This window comes from Rhinatrema bivittatum, chromosome 1 (genome assembly GCF_901001135.1).
Source record: "Rhinatrema bivittatum chromosome 1, aRhiBiv1.1, whole genome shotgun sequence".
Taxonomy (NCBI): Eukaryota; Metazoa; Chordata; class Amphibia; order Gymnophiona; family Rhinatrematidae; genus Rhinatrema; species Rhinatrema bivittatum.
Window position 1 is genome coordinate 639,807,707 of NC_042615.1, and position 23,106 is coordinate 639,830,812.

A 23,106-nucleotide genomic window follows, 5' to 3' on the forward strand; every position below is an offset into this window, starting at 1 on the left:
GATTGAGACTATTGAGTAGCTGGCATAAAGGGAGTAGATATATATTGAACAGGGTAGGGGAAAGAGACGAACCCTGAGGTACACCTTGGTTTGATGGAATGGAGTGAGATTCTTTGTCATTTATTTTGACTTTGTAGTGTCTGTTGTTCAGAAAGGATGTGAACCAGAGCAGTGCAGAGCCGGATATGCCTATTTCCATTAAGCGGTTAATGAGGATATTGTGGTTTACCGTGTCGAACGCAGCAGAGATGTCGAGAAGGGCTAGCAGGTAAGATTGTCCCTTGTCAAGGCCCATCAGGATGTTGTCCGTTAGAGAAAGAAGGAGGGATTCTGTGTTTAGGCGTTTCCTGAATCCGAATTGAGAGGGGTAGAGAATATTGTGGGAGTCAAGGTAGTCTGTGAGTCGGATGTTGACAAGCTTTTCCATTAGCTTGGCTATAAAAGGTAGGTTTGCAATGGGGCGGAAGTTTGCAGGGTCGGCTGGGTCCAGGTTGGGTTTTTTAAGTAAGGGTTTAAGTGAAGCAATTTTTAAGGAGTCCGGGACCGATCCTTGATTGAGGGAGCAATTTATGATGTCTGCCAGCGGTTTAGCAATGGTGTTAGGGATGGTGAGAAGTAGTTTGGTCGGTATTTGGTCCAGAGGATGAGTGGAAGGTTTCATTTTCTTGATTATTGATTCAATTTCCAGGGAGGATGTCTGTTCAAGAATTTCTAGTGACGGTCTGTGGATATTTGGTGGAGGGTTATTAGTTGCGAGGCTTAATGGTTGCGAAGGGTTTGGAGCCATGTTAGTTGAAGCCAGGGGGGCAAGAAGGTTTTTGATTTTGTTATCAAAAAAGATAGCCAACTCTGTAGATTTGTTCTGGGCTTCTTCTTCTGGGATGGTGAGGGGCATAGGTGTGGTAAGGGCAGCTACATATGAGAACAGAGTTTTAGGGTCATATAAGAAGCCGTGTATTTTTTTGGCGTAGAAATCTCGTTTGGTGCGGGTAATGGATGTCCTATAGTAGCTCATTGCAGTTTTGTACGAAGCAAGTGAGGAAGGGGAGGAATCTTTCCGCCAGCGTTGTTCTTTGTGTTGTAGATCCTGTTTGAGTTTCCTTAGTTCGGTTGAGAACCAGGGTTTCTTGTTCGTGCGGGCTGGGTTGATAACTTTTGTTGTTACAGGGCAAATTCTGTTAGCTACTGAGTGTGTAATAGTTTGCCAGGAGTCCATAGCGGTATCCGCATCTGAGAAGTCCAGTTTAATTAGTTCTTCGGCCAGGCTGTTGTTGAGAGTGTCCATGGAACAGGGTTTCCTGAACTGGATCGAGGATTTAGTAACAATAGGGGTCAATTTTTGTTTTATATATAATTTTGTAGTTATCATCGAGTGATCTGACCAGGGGATGGGAGAGCAGGAAGGAGGGGTGATGGGCGAGACGGTTTCGTTAGTGAATATCAGGTCAAGTGTGTGGCCTGCCTTGTGTGTGGGGTTGTTTATAATTTGTTTGAATCCCATAGCCTGGAGAGAAAGGAGAAGAGCTTCGCAATTAGATGATAGGGTAGGGGAGTCAACATGGATGTTGAAGTCTCCTAAGATAATAGCCGGTGAGTTAGTGTTGATGTGTTTGGCTATGGTTTCGATGAGTGGAGAAGGGTCGGATTCTAGGAGCCCCGGGGGGGCGTAAATAAGGCAGACTTGAAGCTGGGAGGATTTGAATAGTCCGATTTCTAATTTGGTCGTCGATTTGAAGGCTTGTTGGGACAGTCTCAGTTCTTTTTTTGCTATTAACATTATTCCACCCCCTCTTTTTTTAGGTCTGGGGATAGAGAAGATGTCATATTGTTGTGTTGGCAACTGGTTAATAATTGCGGTGTCTGTGTTTTTTAGCCATGTTTCTGTAATGGCACAGATGTCCGGTTGGGTGTCCAGGAGGAGGTCGTTGAGCAAATGAGATCTTTTTGAGAGCGACTGGGAGTTGAAAAGGGTTAAGGTGATTAGAGATAATCCTAGGAATTGTGTTAGAGGGGAGATCATGATTGGAATCAGGGATCTCTTTGATCGTGGATTGAGCACGGGTGTATTCGCTCTGTGGGTGAGTAGGTGAGGGATGATCTGAATGGGGAAAGTTTGTAGCATGCTGTCTTTTTACGAAGAAATTGCAGGTGGATAAGATTGTTGGATGACTACTGGGTGTTGGAGTGGCTTGATGAGTGCTAGATGCTGGATTGACTGGAAGAATGCTGGATGCAGGGGTGACTAGAAGATTGCTAGAGGGATGGTGGAGTGACTGGACGAATGCTGGTTGCTGGAGTGACTGGATGAGTGCTGCTGGAGACTGGATGTGCTGCTGGAGACTGGATGTGCTGCTGGAGGCTGAATGAGTGCTGCTGGAGGCTGAATGAGTGCTGCTGGAGACTGGATGTGCTGCTGGAGGCTGAATGAGTGCTGCTGGAGACTGGATGTGCTGCTGGAGACTGGATGTGCTGCTAGAGGCTGAATGAGTGCTGCTGGAGTGGCTAATTAGTTTTAGTTTCGTTTTAGGTATCTTTGTTCTTTGCCCCCTGTCTCTCCTGCACGTCTCACCTCGAGTGTCTGGTGAGAAGGCTTTTGCCCCGGATGGGCCGCGCCGATCGCGCAAGCCTCGGCAGGGAGGAGGAGGAAGCGGTTGGGTGCAGGTGGGAGGCGGGATGTAGGCCGCCGAAATGATATATCTGGCAATAGATTCTTCCGCGGGTATGGCTCGGGACTTCCTCGGGGCTGTACGAAGGGGCGAAACAAAGGGGCTTGCCCCTTTGTTGCGCTCCTTCGGCGCGCGACGCCGGACGTAATGCTGATTTAAAGCCCCTCAGGGCTGGCTCCTATTGGTGGAGCTGGATCGGGGGCGGGGCTCCCTTTCGGCGCGGTTTTTGAATTGTTTAGATGCGTCTTTAGGTTTTTTTTTAAAGATGCAATCTTTACTTATCTTTCTTTTGCCGCGTTATCGTCGCCGGGTTCCCCCGGGTGGGGAGAGTGAAGCCCAGACCTTCCCCCGGCGGGGCTCGGCGCCGGTTGCGCAGGCCTTCCCCGATCGTGGCAGATGAAGAGGAGGAAATGGCGCCGGACGTAATGCTGATTTAAAGCCCCTCAGGGCTGGCTCCTATTGGTGGAGCTGGATCGGGGGCGGGGCTCCCTTTCGGCGCGGTTTTTGAATTGTTTAGATGCGTCTTTAGGTTTTTTTTTAAAGATGCAATCTTTACTTATCTTTCTTTTGCCGCGTTATCGTCGCCGGGTTCCCCCGGGTGGGGAGAGTGAAGCCCAGACCTTCCCCCGGCGGGGCTCGGCGCCGGTTGCGCAGGCCTTCCCCGATCATGGCAGATGAAGAGGAGGAAATGGCGCCGGACGTAATGCTGATTTAAAGCCCCTCAGGGCTGGCTCCTATTGGTTTGACTTGTTGACTGCATTTATATAATTTTTGCAATCTCACTTTCAACATTTTTAATGAAAAGAATGTAAGAAATAAATCTGATTTATTTAACAGTATTTTAGTATGTTACCAGGGAAGGTGGGGAGAAGGCAGGCTATCACAGGATCAACCAGCACCCAGGCACTCTGTGACCCTCCAATGTTCCATTTAGCTGCAGAGGGATCCTTCTTTGAAGTTCCAGTTTGCCAGCTGCAGGAGGGGGAAACCTCCTTCGAAAATGCAGGCACAATTTAGTGACTGCATATTAGCTCAGAAGAGCTTTTATTTTCACTGTAGCAGTAGTGGCAGCAAAGAGCGTTAATGCACCACCTCCTTACTAGGTGCATTTTTAGTCCCGGACCAGGTGCTTCATGCAGTCACTTACCTCTTTTGACAGCCAGGGAATAAGAAGTTAGCGACATATTTTAATGTATTACTTAATGCTTCGTTATGAGGTTCCATTGTATTATTCAAGAATAAATATTTTTTCAAAATTTAATTAAAAAAAAAAAAAACAAATCACTTCCTTGTCAACCTACTAAAGAGAAGCTCCAAATGCTTCAAAAGAACAAAGACTAGAAACTCAAGAAAACAAAAAACAACCTACCTTTGGGGAGTCTAGTGGGTGGAGCATTTCTTGCCCAAGCGTACAAAATGTTAACTTTATCAGAGCATATTCCCAAAGCTGTTCCCGAACCACAATCCCTAAAAAAAAAAATTTAATAAATGTTTAGTTAGCAGAAATTTATTTTCACTAAAATACAAAAAAAAAAAAAAAAAAGCGGTTTACAGTGGATAATATTTAAATGTAGCACACAATGTATCAGTTACCTACTGTAATGAGGAACTTGGCAAAAATGAGATGGTATTGCTTGAGGCATCACATTTTGTAATGTCTGAAAGTTCAACGTATATAAAGTATGCAAGCAAATTAAAAATCAGCCAGTCCAGCTAATGACTCTGCCATACTGCTTGCAAGGCCTTCTCAGCATACAGGGTATCAGTGACCCTGTACTACATTAACTAGCAACACAATTATTTTTCCCAGACCTTTCCTTACATATGTTTTCAGCCTGCCCTCTTCCCCACATCATCACTTTTCCTACCATTAAATTCAGTCACATCCACATTATACTGAGGTAGAAACAAATTCATTTTCAGTGTTTGGCACTTAGCTAGACAAGCGCTGAGATTTGAAAACCCCACAGGTTTGATCGCTCCTAATATAGGGCTGGAAATCCGGTGGTCACAGGGGGCGGGGGGGGGGGGAAAGGGGGGGGGCGGTCCTGCGCTAGCCGGCAGCGATCGCACCTCCACGGTGCGATCGCTGCCGGCATCGCGCCGAATAACTACACCATAAAAGGTGAAGTTATTGGGCGCGAAATAGGCAGCGAAAAGGCTCTTTACCTTTTCGCTGTCCGCGCCGTCCTTGCAGTCTCAGCCCCGGTGATGCCCCGACTCCTCCTCTTCCGGGGCCGACTCCGCCTCGATGTAGGTAGCGCAGGCATGCGCAGTTAGTGCAAGCCTGCGATAGCCTTAGAAAATAAGGCCCATAGCCAGATATAAACTTATCCAACTATGTCAAGGGTGATCCTGGGATGTTCCACGGCTAAGTTAGCTGGATAATGCTGATATTCAGAGTTATAGAAACATAGAAATGATGGCAGAAAGGGACCAAATGGTCCATCCAGTCTGCCCAGCAAGCTTATGGTAATATCTGCCGCACCATACAGGTCCCCCCCATACTTATTAGTTTCCCAGACCATCAAAATTAGGACCCTTGTTGATTACTATCTGAATCCAATTCTCCATTACCTCTTGCCGGTGAAGCAGAGAGCAATGTTGGAGTTGCATCAAAAATATCAGGCTTATTGGTTAAGGGTGGTAACAGCAGCATCAGCAAGTTACCCCAATGCTTATTTGTTTTCCCAGACCATAAAATTCAATGTCCTTGTTGGTTGCTGTCTGAATCTAATTCCCCTGCCATTGAAGCAGAGAATAATGGAGTTGCATCAACAGTATGAAGGCTTACTGGTTAAGGGTAGTAACCGCCACACCAGCAAGTTACCTCCATGCGTTTTTTTCTTCATTTCCATCCTCTAGCCTTTAGGGATCCACAGTGTTTATTCCATGGTCCTTGAAATCTTTCATTATTTTTGTCTTCACCACTTCCTCCGGAAGGGCATTCCAGGCATCCTCCACGCTCTATATGAAGAAATATTTCCTGATGGTTCTGAGTCATCCTCCCTGGAGTTTCATTTTGTGATCCCTAGTTCTACTGATTTCTTTCCAAAGGAAAAGGCTTGTTGATTGAGCATCATTAAAACCTTTCAGGTATCTGAAGGTCTGTATCATATCTCCCCTGCACTTTCTCTCCTCCAGGGTATACATATTTAGGTCCTTCAACCTCTCCTCATAAGTCATTTGATAGAGACCCCCCCCACCATTTTAGTCACTCTTTTCTGGAACGCCAACATCCTGACTGTCCCTTTTCAGATTCAGTCTCCAGAACTGAACACAGTACTTCAGATGAAGCCTCACCAAGGACCTGTACAAGGGGATTTTCACCTCCTTTTTCTTACTGGTTATTTATATCTCTATGCAGCTCAGTATTCTTCTGGCTTTAGCTATCGCCTTGTCACATTGCTTAATAAATTTAGGACAGCCAAAGAGCAGTCCTAAAGTTAGCTAGATAAACCTAACCGGCTATTTTTGAAATTGTTGAATGTGTTCAATGGCACACCAGTACCACAGAACATCCCAGCTAAGTTAGCTACGTAAGTTTATCCAGCTAACTTTGCCAGCTGCCCAGAAGCTGAATATGAACTTCTTAATGTCCTACTTAAAGCAACACGGGTTTATGTCATATTTAAATTTTTAGGACCATAATTTCTAGGATTCAGGAACTTTCATGTTTTGAGGTTAGTATTTTCACTGTTTTTCTCTGGGAAGAGGTGATGGGGAATGAGGTGAAAAGAATGGGAAGCAGGCTAACCCTTGCAACTTTCAACTATTCTGGCAAGCTAAACCCAGAAGTCCCAGGGAAAAGACAGGCTTTTTTTTTTTTTTTTTTTTTTAAAGGGGGCATAGAGGGTAAACAGTGAATTTCACAGTGGGTAAGCACCAAGTGCCTTTCCTTCCAATTAATCAAAGAGGTCCAGATAGACTGGAAGGGGTGGGGGAACATCCGTTGCCACCCCACCCCTACCCCCCCCCCCCCCCCGGCCCAAATCTCACACCTGCCATACAGTTTTTAAATGTGAGGACAGCAGTATTAGTAAAACATTTTTAGATAATTTGGCAGTAAAATGAGAATACTCTGTTTTCTTGTCAGATTGAATACACTTGATTATCATTCTTAGCCTCTTTTTGGCTGGAATCTAAGTGTATAGTCTGAGAACAGACCCTTTGCCCTCTTGGCTGAGATTGAGAGCCTGTACAATATTAGGGATTAATGCTCTGCAACCCAACTCCATTGTAGTCACTAAAATATAACGACCATTGTCAAAGCACAAAGATTAAACCTCCTGCAAAAAAAAAAAAAAGACAGTAAAACAAGAGACTTAACATCCCTCTTTTTTTCAGTAGGATTCTTTATTGACTTTAAAGTTTCTGAAAACATTTTAGCCACCCTAGGCCCATGATCCCTCTAATCTTCTTACACTGTGCAATTTTTGGGGCACATACTTGTAAAGTACATGAGAACTAATTTTCAAAGTGAAGCTAAACGTAGGTTTCCCCTCAAAAATCTGCTAATATAAAATCACATGCACTAAAAGCGCCTCTATACTTTGCACCTATTTGTTCAGGCAGCCAAGAAAGTATAAAATAGCATGTGAATGCCTTATTTTAACCCAGCAAAAAAATATGCATGCTTTAGAAGCCCATATATAATTTTATAGCCTGGCAGATGGGCAACATTTTCAGACAGGCCAATTTACACATGTAAAATGTAAATTTAGCTTAGCAAACTTTTTTGCATATTAGAAAGAAAATGGCAGTAATGTTCATTGCCCTTAACATTTTCTCTCATTAAGATGACTAATTTGCAAATTTAAAGACATGCAGCCACCACACTGGTGCACTGGCATTTTGGGCACAAAGCCAGTTTTTGGGTCTAAATTAATTAATTTTCTTGAAACTGCTTTTTATTAATGTTCTGAGCTGTTAGCTCCTTGCTAATTTTTGTTCCTCCTTTGTGCTTGCTAAACTCTCTTGCTTTCTCTTGAAACCAAAATGAGCTTGTTTGCTTTGGAAATGTGCAGAACAGGGAGCACAGGGGGGGAGTGAGTGTCTCAGAATGGGAGATGGCATCTTGCGCTATCTTGAAGCAATCGAACAGAAGCAGGCCTAGAAATACAAATCCCTTACATTAAACATTGAATAGGAAACAGTTGTTCGTAAGATGAGTGCCTATTGCTGGTCGATATATAAATGTTTGGCATCATTTCTTTTTAAGTATAATTCATGGACAATTCATGAAGGCAGGTTTTGGTTTTTTTTGGTCTGACGGGTCAACTAACACTGACAGGCAGATCCAATAAATCTGCGTGGAAAACGGGTGCTCAGTGTTGAGTGCCCACTTTCCTAATATGTAGTTCAGCTACTTCTCCTGGGTGCGTGATCGAATATTTAAATGAGGGGGGGGAGTTCGCATTAAAGGAGGCGCTAGGGAAAAATGTGCACCCCTAGCACCTCCTTGGCTGCAGGCGCCCAGGAGAGATGGCTGTCATCAGGTTAGAAAAACAATTTTATGAGAGTCATTTTCCTAAGCTGTACACAGCCATGGGTTAGGAAAATGGACACTCATTAATTAAGCATCCCTTTTGCTAACCTGACCGCCAGCACACTTTTTTTTTTTTTTTTTTACATTCTCATCCTTTTTGTTCCTCAGACTTATTATTGCCACAATATTAAGTCAAAGTACAGAAAAGCAGTATTTTGTGCTCTGGGCAGGCATTCATTTCTGACGGTAAAAATGTGCGCATTGGGCGCACTTTTTTTTTGTTTGGAATAGGAGGAGAACAACTAATAACCTCATCAGTATGCATTTGCATGTGATGAGTGCAATTAGTTTGGGGGGGGGGGGGTTTGGACACTCATTCTGGACACGCTAAGAGGTTGTGGACACGTGTCCAAAACCAGAGTCCAATCACAGGTTAAACAGTGCGCTCGGCTGAACACACTGTATTGCATCAGCATGTGTATTTTTGCTTTTTTGAGGCAAATCTCGCTTGAATGGGTAGGAAATACGAGAAGATAAGGAAAATATGCGCTATCAAAATTTACTCATTTCAGTCTGTGGTCTTGTGAATTAGAGTGAAAATTTAATTTTCCTAAAAAAAAATTATTTAGCAAAGAAAGAAAGTTATAGAAAGTAAGGACATAGAGGGCATGGACATAGAGGGAGTAAGGACATAGGGACAAAAACAGCAATAGATTTATACCCCTTTACACTGTGTAAATTAATAATAAATTTTATTTATTTATTACTTTTATATACCGATATTCCTGTAAAAAACTACAAATCACACCGGTTTACAATGAACAAAACTTTGTATAAGAGCGTTACATGGAACAATGTGAGAGACAAGTAAATGCATAGGAAGCCAGAGCTAAGAACTTGCCCATTGCCAAAGAAAAAAACAAAAACAAAACAATATTCAATATAGCTAATAAATAAATACTTCCGAGCGGGAATTGATAAATACTTAATAAATCTATAATTAACAAGATTCTAATTAAGATAAATACTTAATAAATCTAATTAACAAGATTTTAGTTAACAAGGTATGGATCTTAAGGCGGACTTAATCAGGTCAGGATAAGAAGTCTAGCTACAAGGGTACGTCACAATCTATAGGCATTTCCTACTTCCTGTCCTGGGTCTTATCTGCATTGATTTTGATTTCCAATCTAATGCTCTACCTTTCTTTTTTTTTCTTATCTGGGTCTTATAAATCAATGCAGATAAGACCCAGGACAGGAAGTAGGCATTTTCTGCCTTGTTTAGAAACAAAGAATTTGTGTCTTACCTTGCAATTTGATTTAAAATATTGAATTAAACTTTTTTTATGTGAGAATTTGTACTAAGATGGCATTTGTCCTCCTTTTAACGGAAGTTGCAAGAACCAAGATGCTCCCTCACTTCTCTTTACAGAGAACTCTGAAAGAGGAAAATCACATTAAGCTTTTTCTTTCCCCACACGCAATTACTTAATAAATGAACATGTGCGTGTTTGGACTGGACATGTCCAAAGAAAGATAGAGTTTGTACGTGTATATATGTATGTAAGGTGTAACTTGTAATTAAAACTAACTTGTACATATTTTTTTTCCAGGAATTAAGATGAGGTTCCTTCCCCTCCTTCCCATGTTTAAATAATTAATATCAATACCTTTTTGCACAGATCTGTAAAGTTTTTCTTGTTGTGATTTTCTTATTGATTTTTCCACAAATGATTCTGCATGCTTATTTCTTTCCCTTTTTTACATTTTCAAGAGTTTGTGTAATGCCCTATATGTGGAATCTGTATGAACAAGCTATTGGTCCTATATTGTCTATTGTCCTGTGGAATGGGGTTTGAGGGGAATAAGGGGGAGAACTAGGGTGACTTAAGTGTATTTATGCCTCTCCTCTCCAACTCCTAACATGGGCTTTGGCGGAGGTTGTTCTTTCCTCTCATATCAGGTATTCACAGACATTAAGTTGTAAAATGGGAAACAGCACTTGATAATTTAGAAACTTCTATGTAAATAACTATACTAGATTCCCAAACCACTCCTTGCAAGGATTTTGCTGCTTTCCCAAAATCATCCAGTTTACTTGAAAGGAAATATTTACTTATCCATTTAGCTAATGACAAATTGCACATACTTGCTATACAATTTGAAAACATTTTGCTTTTTATAGCTCAGTAATTTATTTTGCGTTTCTTAAATATATAATCATTATGCTATTGATGCTACATATTTTCTTGGTTTTCACATGGCTATGCATTCCTTAATATGACAAATTTTCTTATTGTACATCATTGCCTTCCTTATATTGCTGGTTGGGTCAAAAGAAATGTTGACGAGTGAATGCTATGCTCTTTGCCGCAAAGCATCCAGATATCAAGAGAGAGGTGATCACCTAAGTTTAACTGTTCCAGATGCATACAAAATATAATAAAGCAGGGTGTGAACTGTCAGTGAGAGATGCTGAAAGTAAAGACCTGAGACCAGAATTCAGACAACATGGAAATGTACATTTCAAGAAAACTGAACTTTTGCTAAGCAGGGCATGATGAACAAAGAGGGCCTGATGCTGAACTGAGCCAATAAGATATGAACATGAACTCTGACAAGACATGCCTCCGCATAAATTCAGATGAGCCAATCTCGTATACAACCAACAGTGCAGAGATTACAACAGATAACAGGAGATGCTAAGAATCACCCCAGAGCTTCCAGGCAGCATAGAAGCACATCCTGCTAAAGATTTCAATTTGGACGGCCTTCAGCAGCAACTAACATACAGACGAAATAAAGCTTAGATGAGGGTTAGAAATTCCTGTTTGATGTTATCTGACTAGCTGCACAGAGGGAGCAATAAACTAATAGAATTAGCTTTCCTTGCAAATATGGTAGTAGTCCTGGTCTTCTATATTTGTTATTTCTTAAGAGGCCAGCGTTTAATGCATTTATGTTACATCTCAGTTACATGTAAGGGCCCTGCCCAAAAGTTAACCTGTTTTTTCAATGTTATATGTAAGTGTTCTGCCCATTTGTTCCTTTTTAACTGTAAACCGATGCGATGTGTAAACGGTCATCGGTATAAAAGAAACTTTAAATAAATAAATAAATAAAATAAATAATGTAATAAACAAGTTATTTATATTGCGTTGAATAGTGTTGACACCAATATAACCTTAGATTTTGAAAATTTTCATCCAGCAGGTGTCAGTGTGAGTCCTCAGAGTTCAGGGGGTGGAATATGTAATGGAATTACTTAGCCTGAGTCTGACTTCCCTGGCTAAGGATATAAGAGGTAAACAGCAGATGGGGAAAATTACAAGAAAAGCCAGTTTTCAAAAAATGCCTATTTCTCAAAACATGGCTTCAGATGGGTAGACAGAAAGGGGGGGGGATAATTGAGGGAGATAAGATTTTGCAATGCTGAATAACTAGAAGCAACAGAGCTGTGCTGCTCTTCTAACAACAGTGAGATGGAAGTATGACAGTGCTTTATTACTTTTGCTATACCGCCTTCTGCTGGCATATAAAAAAACACTGCTATTCCAGAATCTACCGTATGCTGACAAAAATGCTATGTGTCCCAGTAGGATAAAGAAGTGGCGTGCAGTCGTGCGTTGCTGAGATTGTAGCTGGTGTGCGAGGGAGATGAGAGTGAGAGCTCGCTGTCGAGGCAGAAATGCCTTTGCCTGCAAGGTGTCCAAGTCTGCCCCTATGAATGATACATTTTGAGATGGGACTAAGCAGGATTTTGCGTAGTTGACGAGAAATCCTAGCAAAATCAGAGTGTGTAAAGTAAGACATAGGGACGACAGAGCAGCTTGCTGAGTGGGAGCCCTGATCAACCAATCATCTAGATAGGGGTAGACGTGAACACCCTGTGTCCTGAGGAAGGCTGCTACTACTACGAGGCACTTGGTGAAGATTCGTAGTGCAGATGTCAGGCCGAATGGGAGCACTCGGTATTGATAGTGCTTGGGGCCTACTAGAAATCTCAGGAACCTGCGATGAGATGGAGTTATCGCAATGTGCGTATATGCGTCTTGGAGATCGAGAGAGCAGAGCCAGTCTCCTCTTTGCAGAAGAGGAAGGAGGGAATCCAAGGTTACCATCTTGAACTTTTCTCGTTGGAGGTACTTGTTGAGGGCACGTAGGTCCAGAATTGGACGAACGCCTCCCGATTTTTGGGGGATTAGAAAGTACCGGGAATAGAATCCTAGGCCTTGTTGAGAGAGTAAGGTACTGGTTCTATTGCTCTGGTCTGGAGGAGGAGGGAGACCTCCAGCTCCAGGAGTAGTGAGTGGTCGGATGTTCTCCATGCCAGTAGAGATGGGGAGTCCGGTGGAATGGAGAGAAAGTTCAGGCGATAACCTTGAGAGATTATGGTAAGGACCCACTGGTCTGAGGTGATTGTGTGCCGCCTGTTGTTGAAATGGCATAATCGCCCTCCCACTGGTATGTGAGGCAGTGGAAACTGGCTGCTGCTCTCTATGCAGGAGTCAAAAACCGGAAGCAGGACCCGGCTGAGGAGCTGCTTGTGGCTTTTGTTTACGAGGTTGACGAGACTGGGCCTTTTGGAAAGGTCTCGTGGAACGAGTCCTAGACTGTGGTGAATAGGACTTTTTTGGACGGAAGAATGATTTTTTAGTATCCTTCTTGAAAGGCTGTTTGGAGGAGTACTCAGAGGGCATCAGAGAGCTGGCGAAGGGTCTCATGATGGTCCTTGAGTTCCGCCACCGTCCGCTGAATCTGTTCCCCAAACAGATTGTTTCCTATGCAGGGCAGATCAGACAATCTATCTTGTACTTCAGGGCTCAAGTCCGAAGACTTAAGCCAGGCCCATCTTCTTGCCGAAATAGCAGTTGCAGAGACCCTGGAAGTGGTGTCAAAGATATCATAAGAAGATCTTATTTCATGCTTCCCTGCCTCAAAACCCTTGTGTACTAGGGTTAGAAGTTGTTCTTGGAATTGCTTAGGCAGGGAATCTGCAAAGTCCTGTATCTGCTTGAATAAGACCCTGTTGTACTGGGTCATATCTAGCTGGTAGGAGGCGATCCGAGAGATAAGCATCGATCCCTGGATGACACACCGGCCGATGGCATCCAGGAATTTCTGTTCCTTATCTGGGGGAAAGGAAGAGTGGGGTTTTGCTCTTTTTGCCATTTTTTGGGCAGAGTCTACCACCACAGATTGGTGATCCAGCTAAGGTTTCTGGAATCCTGGGGCTGATTGGACCAAATAAGTGGTATCAGCTTTTCTGTTGAGTGGAGCAACAGAACCAGGGTGTTCCCAGCTCTTTTTGAGGAGATCCAAAAGAACCTAGTGAATAGGGATGGAGGTTATTTCCTTGGGAGCATCCAGGAATTGTAACAGCTCCATCATTTGATGTCTGTCATCTTGTTCAGTCTACAGTTGGAAGGGAACTAATTCAGACATTTCCTTCACAAAATTTATGAAGCATAGGTCCTCTGGAGGAGAACACTTCCTGCTTTCAGTAGGAGAAGGCAGCAATGGCAAGTCATCAGAGTCCTGAGAAGAATCGTCGGTCCAGGTGTCATAGGGATCAGGACCTGCCCCCTCTAGGAGCCTGAGAAGGACAGGACGATGGTATTCCTGAAGGTCCCAGTCTAGGTTCCGAAGGCATCGAGGGAAGTGCTGGGGGCAGCAATGAGGGCATCGAGGGCACCGGTGCAGACATCGAGAACATCGATGGATGGATTGGCGGTGCTGATGGGCGCATCGGCATCGATGGTTGAGGTATCGGTAGCACTCCCGATGGAGGAATGCGGAACAGTGTTTCCCCTCCCGGTGACAGGGTAAGCGGGGAAGGCACCGGAGCCATCGATGACCCAGGATCCATCGGTGGAAAAGCGGCTATAAGCGCTTCCATCTTCGAGAGCAGCGGTGCCAGTGCTGCCGGAATCGGATCGGTGGTCAGTTCCACAATCGGCACCGGTTTCGGTGGCAGAGGAACTTGGTGCATCGCCTTATCGATGGCCTCCTGAACCATCCGGTCCAATTCTTCACGGAAACCTGGAGCAAGCAGCCCCGGCTCCGGAAGGGAAGAAGGAGGCAGAGGCATAGCCGGAGGGACCACTGTTAAAGGCGTAGCTCCTGATACCCGTCTGGGTGAGGGTTGCCTCTGTGACCCGGTCGCAGAAAGGGTCAGTGACTTTTCTGGACGGGGTGTCTTTGATGGCGGCTCGGACAATGGCGAGGTCCTTGATGGTCCGAGACAACTACCTCTATGATCCCCTCGGTCCTGAGGGGAGTTAGAGGTAGTTGAAGGCCGAGAAGTCGTCGACGCCGGACGGTCACCTGCTGGTGGCCGATACTGGCGCGAAGTGAACGGTGCCGGTTCAGACGACGTCGATGCAATAAACGGCATCGGAGTTTGAGAACGAAAGAGAAGTTCCATTTTCTCCATTCTGGCCTTGCGACCTTTTGGTGTCATTAAGGCACATTTGGTGCAAGTCAGGACATCATGCTCGCACCCGAGACACATTACACAGACTTTATGCGGGTCTGTAATGGACATGCTATGAGTACAGTGCGGGCACAGACGGAACCCCGACGCCTTGGCTTTTGAAAAATTTAGCCGCAGTACGGTCTACGGCCAGTAGGCCGCAAGGGCTGAATTTGATGGGAATAGACTGAAAAATGGGTAAAAAGTTACCGGCGTACCGCAGAGCCAAAAATTTGAAGGAGGGACCCCTGTGGGGTATGAACGTTTTTAGTAATTCCGTGAGGAAAATTCCTGTCAGGAATCTCTGTGGAGCTCCTTAGCCCACGTGGCTACTGCTGCATGGAAAAAAGAAGACTGAAGAGGGACCCCTGCTGGCTGCAGGTTTAGTGCCATGCTGGGCATGCCCAGTAGGTGCCAGTCAAAGTTCTAGAAACTTTGACAAAAGTGTTCCTTGATTGGGCTCCATCCTGTGATGTCACCCATATGTGAGGACTACCATCCTGCTTGTCCTGTGAGAATCATCAAAACCTTTTTTAAACCCAGCTACACTAATAGTTCTAACCACATCCTCTGGTAACAAATTCCAGAGCTTAATTGTGCGTTGAGTGAAAAAGAATTTTCTCTGATTAGTTTTAAATGATCTACTTGCTAACTTCATGGAGTGCCCCCTATTCCTTCTATTATCCAAAAGAGTAAATAACAGATTCACATTTACCCATTTCTAGACCTCTCATGATTTTATAGACCTCTATCATATCCCCCCCTCAGCTATCTCTTCTTCAAGCTGAACAGCCCTAACCTCTTTAGTCTTTCCTCATAGGGGAATCATTCCATTCCCTTTATCATCGACATTCTCTGTATCTATTCTAATTCTGCTATATCTTGTTTGAGATAATGTGACCAGAATTGCACACAATACTCAAGGTGTGGTCGCACCATGGAATGATACAGAGGCATTATGATATTCTCTGTTTTACTCTCCATTCCTTTCCTAATAACTCCTAACGTTCTATTTGCTTTCTTGGCCATCGCTGCACACTGAGCAAGATGGAGAGGCATCATAATCTTTTGTGCATTTCTGAAGAAGCTTTTATTTTTTGCCCTCATACATTTAATTTTGTTGGGTATATTTGCAAATATTTTGGAATAAAATGTTCTCTCTTGTTGTCATGCTGCTGTTTTTTTGAATGTCTTCTTCCCAGTGTCCTCTCTTTTCAGCTGTTTGTACTATATTCTTGTTTTAGTTGTAGCTGCGGGTTTTCCAGGAAAGCCTGATCAGTTCTTTTACTCAGAAATACTTGTCCATTTGGAGGATGGAGCTGAGATGGAATGCTTCTGAATTCTTTAAAATCTCAGAGATGTTGTAATGCATTATAGCTTTTTCTTGGGATCCAGATCAGGATTTTCAGCCTGTGCATGGCAAGCCTGGCTTGGAAACCCTGGTACTGAAGATGGTTCTCTAATTATGGAAAGACTAACAGGCTGATGCAATATCGTGCGCTCAGGTTAGCACAAAGGTTTCTCCCAGGACAAGCAAGATGGTAGTCCTCACAGATGGGCGACATCAGATGCCCAGCATGCCACTATCCCCACAGCCATGCGGGATCCCCCTTCAGTCTCCTTTTTTTCCCTGATGCAGTTGCCTTGTGGGTTTTTGGAGCTCTTAGGTTTCTTTCCTAAAAAGAAAGGCATTGTTCTTTTTTTGCTGGTACTTTCCCGCTCCGGGGTCCCCCTTCGTGAGTCTGCTCCTCCAGCATTTGGTAAGTAAAATCTTCGCATTGTTGTGGTCGGTTCCCGGTTTTGTGCATTTAAATGGAAGACCTGAGTCTCAGGACAAAGATCCTACTGGAGGAGGTGGCTAGATGTTTGGACAACAGCCATTCTGGTATTGCTAGCTACTTAGATATTACAAAACTTTGTGATTACACATGGGAAAGGAGGGGGTGCTGGGTGAAAACTAAATAGGGGATTCGTGTACCCAAAATGGCAGGGACTACAAAGAAGGAAGATAACAAAAACAGTCTTGGGTAAGGAGCAATATCTAAAAAGCAGTCATGCTTAGCAGTAATTCAGAAGACTGGATCGGCTAGTTGGTGTTTTTATGCTGTCATCTAAGTTGCCTGTCACAGGCTCCTTCATGGGGTTTTTACTGTCAGGCCTAGCAGCACTGAATGGTTCAGTTTTGGCAAATAATTCCTTTATAGTCCTCAGTCAAATTACCCAAACAAGAACACAAACACAGAACTTGAAAGCAGATAAGACCCATTAAGTCTGCCCAATTTGTTTCCTGTTGCAATACAGTAGACCCCACTTATCTCTGGCCTTACCCTCGTGTCTTTGCGCCAAAGGAACCTCTGTGCTTATTTCATGCTTTTTTAAATTCTGTTAGTGTTTCTGCCTCCACCACCTCTACTGGATGGCTGTTCCATACAATGCAGATACTACCCTTTCTGTAAAGAAATATTTCTCAGTCTATTCCCTATCCCCAACCTTTTAACCTCCGATCATGATCTCTTGTTCTAGGTCTTCCATTCTACTGAAAAAAAAAAATACTTGCTTATTTGTAAAAATACATTTGCGGTATCTGAAGGCTTCTACCATATCCCTTCTCTCTCATGTTCTCTGTAGATATTTAAGTCCTTATTAATATTCATACTTTTGATGTCCAGCACTTTGATATTTCCATGACTCTAACTTTGCTCAGATATTAAACCATACTGTTTAGTCATCACTGGAGCTCAAGTAATCACCTACTGTGATAATAGACGCACTTTTCCCCTTTTTGAAGTACCATCTTTTGTATTGCCCTCTCTATTGTGGGTTCTGCTAACATTTGCTTGAAGAAAGAAACTGGAAGAAAGTCCAGTATCTCTCTACTTCTAATTGTTTCTGCAGATGAGGTGTTCCAACTAACTCATTTCACAGTAAAATCTTCCACCGGTTAACACCTCTTCCTTTCAGAGAAGTAAACAGATCTGGGATTGGATTTCTGCTTAAATTTCTGGTGTAGAGATAAATCTGGGAATCATCAGCATAAAGACGGTATTGAAAGTTATTAGGGGTCAGAGCACCAAGGGAATTCATACAGAGAGAAAAGCGAAGACTCATTGAGGTACCCACCCCCACCCACACCATTTTTAAAGTTAGCTTTCCTGAAGTCCAGGAACCTTGCTTCTGAATTAGCCACCACCATCCTTATGAGTGTATTTGACTAAATCCCCATCCAGCTCTGCTTGTGCAGGTCTGTAGATTACATTGGCATAAAAGGAAATGTCACGTCCCATTTCTGAGATAAAACACAGTGCCTCTTTCCTTCTTTATACTCCCTGCATTAAAGTTGCTTTAATGTAATTCTTCCTCCCCCATTTGCTGTATATCCTGTCCTTTCTGAACAGACATTAGCTAGGTAGGACTATAACCGTCATGGAAAACTTGTCCTGGAAAGGGGATGAGAGCAGTGTGAGTCTGCAAGATGTGTAACAGGACAGAATTAATGGTAGCACCAGATGGATGACAAAAACAGAATTCCCAAAAAGAACTAGTAAGCAATGCACTCTGCTAGCAGGTCTGTACAACATGGTATTTATACATTAAGCCTCTTGTACACTTAAGCTCATGTACAGGAAATCAATTTCTGAAACAAGATAAGCTTCAACATTTATAACTCTGTACCATGATTTTCATAGTGACTCTTTGCTCTGCCCCTCAAATCAATGTCCATATAAAAAAAAAAAATTCATGAATCAATGTTAAAGACTAATATAATGATGAAAGCCAAACTAAAAGAATTATTCAACATTTGTTAATCAAGAAAAGATGCCATGGATAAAATTACCTCATTATACTGCGAGAGGGACTGCAGTGATTGCCAGAGATCTTAGATTCAGGCTGGGTTAAAAAAAAACAAAACACACACAAAAAAATACCCCTAAAACTGCCCAGGTCAGGGTTCCCTGAGAGATCAATTGCCTGTTTTTTTTCCTAAGAAAAAGGGAGGCTCACAATTTATTTATTTTATTTAACAGTTTTTTATACCGACCTTCATAGTAATAACCATATCGGATCGGTTTACATTTAACAGGGAATAACTGGAGTAACAATTCAAGTAAACTAGAGCTAAACAATAGGTGGGAATAAGTCAAAGTTACAATCAACAGGGAAAGAGAACTTGGAAGCTTGCGACAAGCTGGAAGGAAGATAAGGCAGGAGAAATATAAAGTGTTACCGTAGAGTGTACGGTTAAAAGCTTAATAGGTGCTTTAACCTGGAAGAGTCAGAGTCCATTCTTGAGTGTAAATGCCAGGTCGGGTAAGAGTGAAGGTCAAACTAGTGAATGTCTGGTGGATCGGTGAAGGCTTGGAGAAAGAGCCAGGTTTTAAGTCTTTTTCTAAAAGTTAAAAGGCAGGGCTCCAGTCTGAGATTTGATGGGATGCTATTCCAGATAGATGGGCCAGCTATCGAAAAAGCTCTGTCTTTGGTTGTAGAGAGGCGTGAGGCTTTAGTGGGGGGAAATTTCAGAGTGCCTTTGAGAATATCCCTAGTTGGTCTGTTGGAGGAGTGGAGTTTGAATGGGATTTCCAGGTCGAGTTGAAGATGATGATGGATGGTTTTATGAATTAAGGTGATTGATTTGTATAGAATTCTGAAATTAACTGGTAACCAATGTAGGTTCCTGAGGATGGGTGAGATGTGTTCGCCGCGGCTGGTACTGGTCAGCAATCTCGCTGCCGCGTTTTGAATCATCTGCAGTGGTTTGGTAGTGGATTTGGGGAGGCCTAGGAAAAGGGCACTGCAGTAGTCTATTTTGGCGAATAGTAGCGCTTGGAGGACTGTCCTGAAGTCATGGAAGAATAAGAGTGGTTTAAGTCGTTTTAGAACCTGTAGTCTGTAGAAACAGTCTTTGGAAGTTGTGTTGACCATTTTCTTTAGGTTTAGTCGATTGTCTAGTATTACCCCAAGGTCTCTAACCTGCTTGCAGGTAATGTGAGAAGAGTGTGGTGATGGTGGGGCGATATTGTTTTCATTTGAGGAGATATGGAGCAGCTCTGTCTTGGAGGCATTGAGAACCAGGTTTAAGCTGTTGAGTAGATTAGTGATGGAAAGAAGGCAATTATTCCAGTGAGTGAGCGCTTTTGATATTGATTCTGTTATAGGGATTAGAATCTGCAAGTCGTCTGCGTACAGATAATGAATTAGGTTGAGATCTGTTAACAGTTGGCAGAGGAGGAGGAGGTATATATTAAAGAGGGTAGGGGATAAGGAGGAGCCTTGTGGTACACCCAGAGTTGATTTTGTTCGGGGTGACTCTTTATTGTTGATTTTGACTTTGAAACTCCTATTGTTGAGGAAGGACTTGAACCAGTTGTGGGCAGATCCGGAGATGCCGATATCTGCTAGGTGATCCAGCAGGATGGTATGGTTGACGGTGTCGAATGCCGCCGAGATGTCTAACAGGACTAGTAAAAAGGAGTGTCCTTTGTCTAACCCCATAATAATATGGTCTGTAAGAGAAATGAGGAGGGTTTCCGTGTTGCGTGATTTACGGAAACCAATTGTGGGATACTTAACTGCATTCAACAAAGAAGTAACTCTGCGAAGCTCTACTTCCGTACCAATATATCTTTCAACATAAACAAATAATTAAAGAATTATAGACATTGCTGCCACCATCGAAACCCAGCGATAGCTGATAACGTAAATCAACCCCGTGCAGTAGCTCAGACATGGCCTCCCTTCAGATTGCTATGCTCTGCCACACAGAGAGCAGCGTTTGGAATCATGACGACCGCTGACGTTTGTGGGTCTGAGGCACTGGGCGTGCCATGAGATGAATGCTCCTGAGGGTCTTAGGGTAGTCAGAGCTGAGTGGAGGAAGTGTACAGCTGACAGCACTAACAGCAAAGCTGACTTGGAAAAAGGGTGGCAGAGAATACATTAATAGAAAAATGTGTCCCAGAAGGATAACATTGGATGAGAGTCAAACACACATCCACTAGTACCACGTTCCATTAACATAAGCTGTTCCCTTGAGAATGAAATTGAAAAGCCTAGCCATAGCTGATTAAAAAACAAAACCTTTCATAAGAAAGGAGAAAAAGTAAATAGCATTAGCTGACTCGGTGGCTTAAATGTGTGGACGAATGGAGCAGACTGACTGGCAAGATAATTACTGTACCTGAAGTTAAATCATTTAAATAGGGAAAAATAAATGTGAACCCTTACCAATAATCTTCAGGAGAAGAAGGTACATTACAGGCAAACAGTAACATATGATGAACAGTGTCCATGCTTGCTTGAGGCTTGAAATCAACTGTAAGACAAAATGATAAACTATCTTAGAAAGCAAATCAATTTTCATCCTCAAAACTGTATATAGATAGAGGAATAACATAACTAAATTATAGAAACTGCATCATAAAGATATACATGTGTGATCACTATATATAGCAAGAGAACAGGTATATGTATCTGTTCATCTTAGGACAGAACAGATTGCTGGCTTGTCAGGGGGAGAAACAGGGGAGAAAGTATTCTCATAGCTCTGGTGGCTTTGTTGAAAATTAAACAAAATCCCATTACATAGCTGATTTTAAAAAATCCTCTAAGAAATTCTTACTCTCCAAATAAAAAAAGAGTGGGATGGAACAAAGTCCTATAAATGAATTCAAATGATAGAATCCAACCTGCTGAGTGCATCTTACCATAAAGATTTCTCAGACACTGGAGAGAAAGCGAGCGAGCGAATACCTTGTCAGTCTGCCAAAAATGAAATCAGTTAAAACAAGATAGCAGCTTGTGATTTTGAATATGTGTTAGGTCTCCATTCATAGATAACTGCAGTTCCACTGCTCCAAGACCTCTCTCTCCCAGTACCCAACTGAAATGAGTTAAACAATTGTGTATGCCATCATAAAATTAACCTCAACCTTACTGAGCATAGCATATGTTATTAAATATCAAGGGAGAGAAGGCAGCACCCATCTAAGTCACTGCTAAAATGTGTTATTTCTTTCTCTATCATCTCTTCCTTTCTGAACACACTACCAAACATATCTCATTCTTAAGCACCTCTCACAAACTGCTGCAATCTGCCACACGCCCATCTTCCTCCATTACAGCCCATCCAAAGTACAGCTGCATGTCTCGTCAACCTCCAATACTGTTACAATCCTGTAATCCCTCTTTTTTGAGTCTCTACATTGCCTCCCCCATCTGTTTCTGCATACAGCTCAACTTCTGCTCCTCACCTACAAGTGCCTTTACTCCGCAGCTCCTCCTTACCACTCCTCGCTTACCTCTCCCCCCATGCATCTCCTTGCTACCGCCATTCTTTTAGTAAGTTATTCTTATATGTGCTCTTCTCCTACACTGCCGACTCTGCATGTTCCACCCGTCTATGGCGTATTCCTGGTAACGCCTCCCTGGAGGGGCACGTCATGCCCCCTCTCGATCATATTCAGGTTCCACCTAAAAAAAACTATTTTCAAGTTGTTTAAATCTTAAGAACTCTGGCTCTCAGTCTTGCCAATTTTAACCATGTTTACTGTAATAAATAAGATTTCCTGAAAACCCTTACTTGTTTTGTGTATATTTCATCGCTAGACTAAGCTCCATAAGGCAGGAATTCTCTCCTAAGTACATTTGTACAGTCCTGCGTACATCTAGTAACACTACAAAAATAAGTATCAGCGATTTGACATTATAGGTAGTATATTCCAGGTACTTTCATTTAATCAGCTTTCCTACATGTTGTGCATTGTACCTGATATTTTAAAATGCATTAGATGACAATAGTTACATAGGAAAATATATGGCTATATGCATTTTTAGGCATTCTTTACAGTGAAGTACTAGAGCAGTGAAGGCGAACTCCAGTCCTCGAGTGCCACAAACAGGCCAGGTTTTCAGGATATCCACAATGAATATGCACGAGAAAGATTTGCATGCATTGCCTCCACTGTATGCAAATCTTTCTCATGCATATTCATTGTGGATATCCTGAAAACCTGGCCTGTTTGTGGCACTCGAGGTCTGGAGTTCACCATCACTGCACTAGAGGAATGTTGTAGGCTCCCAATGATGGCATCTATTTGCGATCTTTGTTTGTCTGCACATGCTTGGAAAAGCTTACGCACATAAAATCCCACTAGTAGGAAATTACATGCATAAAATTCCATGGGCAGGAGCAACTGCCAGCAGGAACATACACCCTCCAAAAAACACATTTGCAATCTCCCACATTCATCCCACCATGCACAAACAAATTCACCAAACTCCCTTCAACATATACACTTGCATGCCATGTGATCATAGAGGCCAACAACCTATGGAGCTGCCAAGGACTACAACCATATTCTACATATAAACCCTGGCAGGTAGAAGAGTTCCAATCCGTACCTGGGTTACTGGGTTCTTAAGTGGTCATGGTCAAACAAAGGCTGTAATAGATCTCCTGGGATGAAGTTCTACTCTGAA

General features: G+C 42.9%; 1 protein-coding gene across 3 annotated transcripts in view; it reads right to left on the minus strand.

The window, feature by feature from the left end:
• Nucleotides 1–23,106, minus strand: part of PAM (peptidylglycine alpha-amidating monooxygenase) — a 780,628-nt gene that overhangs the window by 350,684 nt on the left and 406,838 nt on the right. For all 3 annotated transcript variants that reach the window (XM_029572646.1, XM_029572654.1, XM_029572664.1), the window contains exons 6-7: nucleotides 20,854–20,941; nucleotides 4,036–4,133 (exon numbers count right to left, since the gene is read on the minus strand). In XM_029572646.1, the coding sequence (XP_029428506.1) occupies nucleotides 4,036–4,133; nucleotides 20,854–20,941 (186 nt within the window). The remainder of the gene's footprint in view (nucleotides 1–4,035; nucleotides 4,134–20,853; nucleotides 20,942–23,106) is intronic.